The 10145-nt window shown below is 33.9% G+C and overlaps 1 protein-coding gene across 1 annotated transcript; it reads left to right on the top strand.

The window, feature by feature from the left end:
* Nucleotides 1–833: 833 nt before the first annotated feature.
* Nucleotides 834–1574, top strand: LOC139526772 (uncharacterized). The gene has a single exon (XM_071321940.1). The coding sequence runs from the start codon at nt 834–836 to the stop codon at nt 1572–1574; it is 741 nt and encodes a 246-aa protein (XP_071178041.1).
* The last annotated feature ends 8571 nt before the right edge of the window (nt 1575–10145 follow it).

Genomic DNA, 10145 nt, shown 5'->3' with positions numbered 1-10145 from the left:
ATGGAAGAGTCGAATCGCATCCAAAAAACAAAAATACTTTTACTAGAGGGTATACACAACAATGATGAAAACCAGCCTAGAAACAACCCATCTTTACAACGTCAATGCAGCTGTACTGTAAGTGAAAATAACCCAATGATGCAGATATATGAACAGCGAATTCGTCAACTTGAACTTGAGAATGTCCGTAATGCCTGTCGGATGGACAGCATTGAAAACTTAGTAAAAATTGAAAACTTAACAACACAATTGAACATCAGTAAAAATAATGCTCAAACCCACAGTACTTCAAGTCAAAATAGTCTCAATAGTGCAACTCTACCTACATTCCAGACACGGAATAACGGGATCCCGATTGTTGTAAACCATCCAAATGTTCGAAACGTAGGAAATGATAACTCTCCTCAGAACTTTAATCAAGCATCGACAAATAGTGGCCATCCGTCTAACATCATAAACGAAAATGTACAACCAGCCAAACTAAATACTACGCATGCTACTAGTAATGACTCCTGACCCACAGACAACTCCAAGCAGCCTTTAACTGGGAATTCGGATAGTATGCAAAGCAAGCAACAGGCAACATTTTGCCCAACAAATCAGTCTTTTTTAGTGAATGCACCGACTCTAACCAAACCACCGTGGATGAATTACAGCCATTGTCAGATAAAACCCATGCAAACTCAACAACAACATGTTGCACCAGTCATATATCGACATCCGCAAACTGTCCATCAAAATCAGATGATGGTAGCAAACCCACACTTTCCTCACAAAATCATGAGACAAATTCCAACAAACTTCGTAAAATTAAGCTGGTATCCTACAACGAAATGGAACATTTTTTGAATAAATACAAATGTCACGTTAAATGTGTAGATGATACAAATCATCCCATTTCACCACTCCAGAGACCTAGAGGAATGAGTGGGACTGCAATATGTTATAAAAGGGAAATTTCAAGCTCTGTCACTGAAAAATCTGATGGATCAATGCGCATAAATGTCATTAAGGTAGATGTAAAACCTAAACCACTATTAATAATAGGTGTATACATGCCGTGTAGAGGAGGGATCGACGCTGATAGAGACTACCGTGAAATAACTGATGAACTCTCAGAAATTATTTTGAAATATAAATCGTCATGTGACATAGTTATCGCTGGTGATACGAATGCTAGTACTGCAAGAGATAAACCAAACAGTAGAGACAAATTATTTTTAGATTTTATTAAAGAACATAATTTGTATACCCCTAATGGATTAGGACAGGAAAACACTTACTTTCACCCTAGTGGTATGAGCTCAACACAGATTGATTACATCCTGGAAAGTACACCAGGACTAGTTACCAACTTTAAAGTCCTACAACGTCACCCACTTAATACGTCTCAACACGACCCAGTTGCTGGCTGCATCAATGTCGACCTGGATACTTATAATTCAGAACCTATTATCTCAAACTTACCGTCAAGAGTAAAATGGGAAAAGATAAACAAGGAAAAGTACCAAAATATGGTCTCAAATAAACTTTTAGAAATAAATTTAGAACCGGAAAAGTCTACCTATAGTTAACTCTTAAATGTAACAAGCGAATTATGTGCCATACTTGACACTGCAGCAAGAGCATGTGCTCCGACTCAAAAAAGTAAGAGCAGACCAAAATCATCCGGTTCATGGTCACCAGCTATAAACAAAGCTTGCAAAGTTAGTAAACAAAAATTCTGGGAGTGGAAATGTGACGGGCGCCCATTAAATTTAAACTGTATGTCACTTATTAACATGAAGGAGGCAAAAAAGAGACTTCGCTCTATCCAAAGACAGCATGAGGCAATGTTACGCAAGGCAAAATATGAAAAAATCATGAAAGCCCATGAGGGTGATCAGCAAACCTTTTATCGTCTTATTGCCAATCAAAGAAAAGATGGATCTGTACAAACTACATGCCTGAAAGTAGAAGAGAACCTTCTATCAACACCCAATGATATTCGGAATGGCTGGGCTGACTATTTTGAAGAACTCGCAACTCCACATTACAACAAGACCAGCTATCAAAACCAAGTTGAACTTGATTGTTTATTTTTGGAAGACATCTTTAGATCTGAACAAAAATCACAAATCGTTGTAAGTGAAGAATTAGTCAGTGAGGTAATATGTCAACTGAAAAATGGAAAAGCTGCTGACTCTGGTCGTCATGTTAACTAAACTCATAAACTTGATATTTCAATCTTGTACTTTACCGGAACTCTTCGAAATGGGCTTAGTTAGTCCCGTGTTCAAAAACAAAGGTAAACCAGCCACTGATCCAAACTCCTATAGGAAAATCACCGTCACAAGTGTTATCAACAAGGTCATGGAAAAACTCCACCTGAATGACAATAGTACCTCCATTAACAAAATACAAAACTATCTGCAACGTGGATTTACAGCAGGAATCTCACCAATATTTGCTGCCATCATAATAACCGAACTTTTTGCGGAGGCAAAAGACAATAAACTATTGCTTATCCTTGCATTACTAGATGCCCAGAAAGCTTTCGACAAGTTATGGCACAGCTCACTTCTTAGAAAATCATATCAGATTGGAATTGAGGGAGATAAGTGGCTTATGCTTAAAGCCTGGTACAACGAACTAGTATCCCAAGTCAAGTGGAGTGGTGGTCTCTCCCGTCCATTTCCAGAGAAGCAGGGTGTTAGACAGGGCGGTGTGTGGTCACCCACAGCCTACAAAATCTTCATTAACCCCCTCTTGGACCTTTTACAAAAAAATGGACTAGGATGTTACATTGGGTCAATTTACTGTGGGACTCCTACTGTCGCAGATGACATATGCCTAGCATCAAACTGCCCATATGAGCTACAAGCCATGTTAGACCTCCAGGAAAACTATGCACTGCAAGAAAACTACACTTTAAGTGAAACAAAATCTACAGTATTAGTAACTGGAAATCAGGACACGCATGAATTCTTACTCAACGGCACACTGATTCAGCAGTCTGAAACTGCCACACATCTTGGAATAACCAGAGATAGCAAATCACGATTTGACTCAAGTACAGTGGTCCAGGAACGTATAAGAACTGCTCGTAGAGCAACCTATGCAATGATGGGAGCGGGATTGCACGGTGTTAATGGTCTAAACCCATGTGTCTCACTACACTTAATTCGTATTTACATAATACCACGTTTGACATATGGACTGGAAGCCATACGACTAGCAGCAAAGGATCTTACTACCATCAATCAATATTATAAGCGGCTACTTAAACAGATACAGCACTTACCAGACAAGGCTGCTGATTCCGCTTGCTATTTGCTACTAGGTGAACCACCAATTAAAGCAGAGATTCACAGGAGGATATTAACAACTTTTGGCAACATCATAAGAAATTTTGACTCTATAGAACATCAATTAGCATGGCGTCAACTAGCAACAAAATCAAAATCGTCAAATAGTTGGTTTATCATGGTGAAATCCATACTGGAACAATATGATCTACCCTCATGCTACGACCTTCTTCAAAACCCACCAGGAAAATTAACCTGGAAAGAACTTGTAAAACGAACAGTAAATAGTTATTGGGATAACAAACTGAAGTTAGAAGCTGCATCTAAATCCTCTCTGAAATATGTTGATATTAACCGTCTCTCAATTGGTAAGACACACCTGATATGGAGTAGTGCTGGACAAAACACTCATGCTATAACAAAAGCCTCTATAAAATGTAGGATGCTACTTGGAGTGTATACTTTACAAGCAAATAGACATAAGTTCAACCATTATGAAGTAGAACCGACATGTCCGCTCTGTAAGCAAGGTCCTGAAGACAGAACTCACTTTTTAGTTCAATGCCAGCATCTTACTTTGATAAGACAACCCATTATAGATGCCCTAAGTAAAGCTATCGAGGAAATGTCACCGGGATTATACCAACAAATAGCATCAGAACCAACTCAGCTTACACAGATCATACTCGATAAATTGCATGCTTATATTGGTGATTTTGAATCTGTTCAAAGTTTTGATTTTTCTACCCTGTATACCACATTGCCTCACATTCTCATTAAGAAAAAATTCACACACCTAATTAAATGGGCATTCAAAAAATCAGAATGTGAATATATATGTTCAAACTCTTTTAGGTCATTTTTTAGTAGCAATAAACAAAAAAACTATGTTAATTGGACATGCTTTGATACTATATATGCCCTTGAATTTTTACTAGATAACATTTTTGTTCGCTTTGGGGATTCCGTATATCGTCAGATTATCGGAATTCCAATGGGGACTAACTGTGCACCACTTATTGCGGACCTCTTTTTGTATTTTTACGAGTTACAATTTATGACAAAAATAAGCAAAGACCCATCAAAACAACATCTGATAAACAAATTTAATAATACTTTTAGATATTTGGATGATATTTTGGCTCTCAATAATGACGACTTCAGTATGTATATTAATGAAATTTATCCTGGTGAACTCACTTTAAATAAAGCTAATACTAACAATGACCACTGCCCTTTCCTCGATCTTGATATCTATATCACTAACGGAAAGCTGAATACTAAAATTTATGATAAAAGGGATGATTTTTCATTTCCTATCGTTAATTATCCGTTTTTAGATGGTGACGTTCCCTTGTCACCATCTTACGGTGTTTATATATCTCAACTTGTTCGATTCGCTCGTGTATGTAACAATGTTTTAGATTTTAACGAGAGAAATTTATGTATTACTGAAAAATTATTACACCAGGGTTTTCGATATCACAAACTAGTCAAAACATTTACTAAATTTTATCATCGGTATAAAGACATCATTCGTAAATATAGCTCAACATGCAGACTTTTTATACGTTCAGGTATTTCACATCCAATTTTTTATGGAAATATTCTTTATAAAGCACAAAGGTGTCAGTATTCACCTCATAAACTTACAAAACCTTTGAATAGACTTATTAAGAAGGGATATAATTACGATACTGTTGTCAAGTCATTAAAGATTGCATATTTTGGCGTTAATATTGAGTCACTGATAAGGTCTTTGCGTCGGAACTAAACACATTTATTCTAAAAACAGTTGTTGGCATGACACGGGTTATGTTCTTCTCATATATGTTATGATGGTATGATACTAAATTGAAGTCTGGAGCTGGCATGTCAGTTAACTGCTAGTAGTCTGTTGTTATTTATGTATTATTGTCATTTTGTTTATTTTCTTTGGTTACATCTTCTGACATCAGACTCGGACTTCTCTTGAACTGAATTTTAATGTGCGTATTGTTATGCTTTTACTTTTCTACACTGGTTAGAGGTATAGGGGGAGGGTTGAGATCTCACAAACATGTTTAACCCCGCCGCATTTTTGCGCCTGTCCCAAGTCAGGAGCCTCTGGCCTTTGTTAGTCTTGTATTATTAAAATTTTAGGTTCTTGTGTACAATTTGGAAATTAGTATGGCGTTCATTATCACTGAACTAGTATATATTTGTTTAGGGGCCAGCTGAAGGACGCCTCCGGGTGCGGGAATTTCTCGCTACATTGAAGACCTGTTGGTGACCTTCTGCTGTTGTGTTTTTTTATTTTGGTCGGGTTGTTGTCTCTTTGACACATTCCCCATTTCCATTCTCAATTTTATCGATTGTTCGTCTAGTCACCTAGTGCTACCTCAATTTTACAATAGACTGGAATGTATTAGTAGAGGATTATGTTATGCACTCCATATTGCACGTAGTACCGCTCTGGACATTCACTACAAGTAATGTGCTTGAATTACTGCATATCATTGACATTTATCATAACTTTAAAATTATTGAGTGATTGAAACACAGTAGAAACCATCCCGCTCTTAGTGTATATAGACTTCTTTTTTAGTTTTGTAGTAATTGTGGGACAGTGCATATATATATGTAGTGCTGAGTATTCAACACTACAGTTCTCCAAACAGTGGAGGAAAGATACACAACAACAACAACAACACGCAGTGTCAATCAACGATAAGACATACACGAGATTCGTTAGTCTCAGTATAAAATTATCTCAACAACACCTGAAATTCAATAAAACATACGATAATAAAATAGTTATAAAAATAGTTACTCACCTGCAAAATATAGATATGGTCACATGAACCACTCATGTTTATATAATCCAGAACAATTGATTGAAAAACCGCACACATATTTATACAATCCAACACTTGATAAACTTCAGATTCAATTTTTTTAGCTAAAGATGCAAAGCAGTGTAGAAGTGTATAATACACAAATAACTTATATTCCGGTTGAAATTTGGTTTTTGTCTTATAAAATCGGCAGACTTGTAAATACACTAACATCATCATGCACACACAAACACGACAAAGCGGAAGAATCTTTTTGTTTCGAACTTTCACAAAGATATTCCATTACACAACTTAATCGAATACATGATGTGTCGATAAATAAAATATCAAATAGATTGTATACATAATCTAAAGCACATAGTTCACACAGGGTGTTATGTCTAATTGAAACTGACAATACAAACTATTAAAGTTACAACGAATTGTTATCAAATGAACTGTAATCTCTTAAGTGATGAAAACCATATGGCACCGCCTATACCGTTATACCTACCACAGTTGTCGCGATATATAATATGTAACTTGCTTGATTATTTTAGTGTAGAATAAAATGCTAATCTAAACAGATGCCTTCTACCTCAATGTTATACTTAGTAATACATAACACAGGGAATGTATAAAATTTATGTATGTCTTTTTCCCGAAATTAGCCAATTATCTTTATATAGTTTATTGGTATGTATCAACATGTATTAAAGGGCACACGATATGCCCGTGGCTTAGTAGCGTATCAATAATTATGTGGAGGTCACACCAGGGTATACCTACTGGTAAATATTATATGTTTTTATTTAATAGAAAATTGTGTTATAAATATAACTTTAGTATATTGATGTATATGTATGTCAATCTTATAGTAAATATGAGGTGTACTATAGTTAATATATCAAAGCTAATAAGATCATTAATTTGTAACTTTAATAATGGCTTTAGCACATACAATTAATTTATGCAGTCTCAATGTAAACGGCATTGGTTCTAGAGGAAAAAGGAATAGAGTTATAGAATGGATAAAAGCACAGAAAAGTCAAATTACATTTTTACAAGAAACACATGTTGACGAAAATATTGAAAGAGAAATTAAAAATAAAACAGAATATGAAACTTTTTGCAGTAACGGTAACAGCTGGTAGGAGTGTAGCTATTTTAATTGAAAAGTCACTGAGCTTTGAATTTATAAATAAATTTAGTGATAGAGAAGGGAGATTTGTACTAATTAATGTGCAATTAAATAATTCTATTTTCACATTTTCCAGCATATATGCACCGAACTGTAAAACTTCAAGAAATTCTTTTTTTTTAAAAGCGATAATACAGTCTTGGTATACATATACTAGGGGGAGATTTTAATGATGCACTTAAACCAATCGATAGAAAGTCTTTATGTCTTGGTAAATTTATTCAACCTGTTAACGGATTAAAGCAATTAATAAAAACTAACAAATTAACGGATGTTTGGAGAAATTTAAACACAAATAAACAGCAATTTACATGGAGAAGAAAGGATAAATCACAAGCTAGTAGACTAGACATGATTTTTATTGGGTCAGAATTTTTACCTCTTATAGAATGGTGTAAAATTAAACCGGCTGTTAAACAGTCTACTGATCACCAAAGTGTATTTTTAAAATTTAAGCCAGGGTTATCAGAAAGGGGAAATGGGTATTGGAAAATAAATAACTCAGTATTACAAAATAAAGATTATCAAGAACGTATAAAAAGTTTAATTGATAAATATACATTTAAAAAAGACTCAATAGATTGTAGGTTTTATGGGATGGATTTAAAATCGAGGTAAGGGAGGTAACTACAACTTACTGTAGAAATAAAGCGAAGTTAACAAGAGAGCGAAGGCGTAGTGATCCGTAGTTTAGAACAAGATCTGGAACAAAAGATGGAACTTTTAGATGAGAGAAACAATGATGAAAATCAAAATTTGGAAAAAGAAATTAAAGATATAGAAAAAGAATTAAGTAACATTTATGACGAAAAGGCAAGAGGGGCACAAATTAAATCTAGAGAAAAATGGGTTAAGTTTGGGGAAAAAAACAATTCCTACTTCATCGGTCTAGAAAAGAAGAAGCAAGTGAAAAAATCAATAAGCAAACTAAAAGGAGAGGATGGGGAATTAATTACTAATCAAGAAAATTTACTCCATAAAATAAAAAAAAATTATGAAAACTTGTATAATGTAAAATCTGCAAATAAAATTTAACTGAAAAATATATCAATGACACAAAACTAGAAAACCAAGTAGACGAAAAGGATAAATTGATATGCGATGGAAAAGTGACAGTAGATGAATGCACCCTAGGCATTGATAAAATGAAACTAAATAAATCACCAGGGCTTGATGGTCTAACTGTTGAATTTTATAGACAATTTTGGGATAAACTTAAATTTTTAGTTGTGGATGTTCTAGATACCGGCTACGATAAACAAAGTTTATCATACTCACAACGTACCAGTATATTAACTTTGATATTTAAAAAAGGAGATACTTTACTTTTGGAAAACTACCGTCCAATTTTACTTCTAAATGTAGATTTTAAACTTTTGTCATATGTTCTAGCTCAAAGATTAAAAAAGGTACTTCCAAAAATTATAAATGAAGATCAAACCGGTTATGTTAAAAATAGACTTATTGGGTTGAATTTGAGACAAATTCAAGATGTAATAGACTCCGCAGACACATACAATATTGAGGGGGCATTAGTTTTTGTTGATTTTACAAAAGCGTTCGATTCATTGGAATGGGATTTTATGTTTGGAACATTGAAACATTTTGGTTTTAACGATTCATTTATTAACTGGGTTAAAGCAATGTACACAGATATACAAACATGTGTAATGAACATGGGTGGGTATATGAAACTTTCAAAAATTCACGTGGGATAAGACAAGGCTGTCCTTTATCGGCTCTTTTATTTGTTTTGGCTGTTGAAATTATGGCCCAGATATTAAGGAATAATAAAAATGTAAAAGAAATTAATATAAAGTTAGATGGGAAAAGTCATAGTATCAAGATTTCACAATTAGCAGACGACACAACACTATTTTGCAAGGATAAACACGATGTGGTAGCTGCAATGAACGAAATAGAAATTTTTGGTTCTTTTTCAGGTTTACTACTAAATAGAAATAAAACAGAGGGGTTATGGATTGGGAAATTGAAATCTTGTAAAGATAAAATTGTCGGGATTAAGTGGGGAGATAAACCTATTAAAGCTTTAGGGGTGTTTTTCGGACATGACAAAGAAGAATGCAAAAATTTAAACTGGAATGGTAAAATAGAAAAGATGAATAAATTATTTATGATATGGAAAAACGAAATCTTTCTATTTTAGGAAAAATCCTAATCATAAAGACTTTAATATTGCCTTTGTTTACTTTCCTGGGAAGCGTATGTCTAACCCCAGAAAATCATATAAAAGAAATAGAAAACAGTAGCTATAAATATATTTGGGATGGGAAACCAAACAAGATTAAAAGAAACATGATGATTGGTCCATATGAGAAGGGGGGTCTTAAAATGGTAGACTTTAAAAATTATGTTGTGGCTTTAAAAGCATCATGGGTAAATAGATTGGTAAATGGTAAAATTGAGACTTGGAAGCTTATACCATTTAAATACTTAAATGTCTCAAACAATATTTTGTCAATATTTAATATGAATTTTAGTGATATCAAATCTTTAAGATATCTTAAACATATTCCTGCGTTTTATAAAGAAGTAATAAAGTCTTGGAATTTGACTGGCGGGGGGCAAACAAAACAACCAGACACATTTTTTTATATTAGAAAGCAAGTAATATGGGGAAATAAATCTATAAAATTTGATAATAAACCTATTATATTTGAGAACTAGATTAGGAGTTATCTAATTTACATAAATGATATCTTAGATGATAAAATGTCATTATCAGAAATCTACATTCTAAACAAATTAAAATCGTATGGAAAAATAATTTTATTGAGACTACATTATTAACAAATAAAATGTTATACAACTCTTTGGTAA

This window comes from Mytilus edulis, chromosome 6 (genome assembly GCF_963676685.1).
Source record: "Mytilus edulis chromosome 6, xbMytEdul2.2, whole genome shotgun sequence".
Taxonomy (NCBI): Eukaryota; Metazoa; Mollusca; class Bivalvia; order Mytilida; family Mytilidae; genus Mytilus; species Mytilus edulis.
This window is presented reverse-complemented; position numbering and strand designations above follow the sequence as displayed.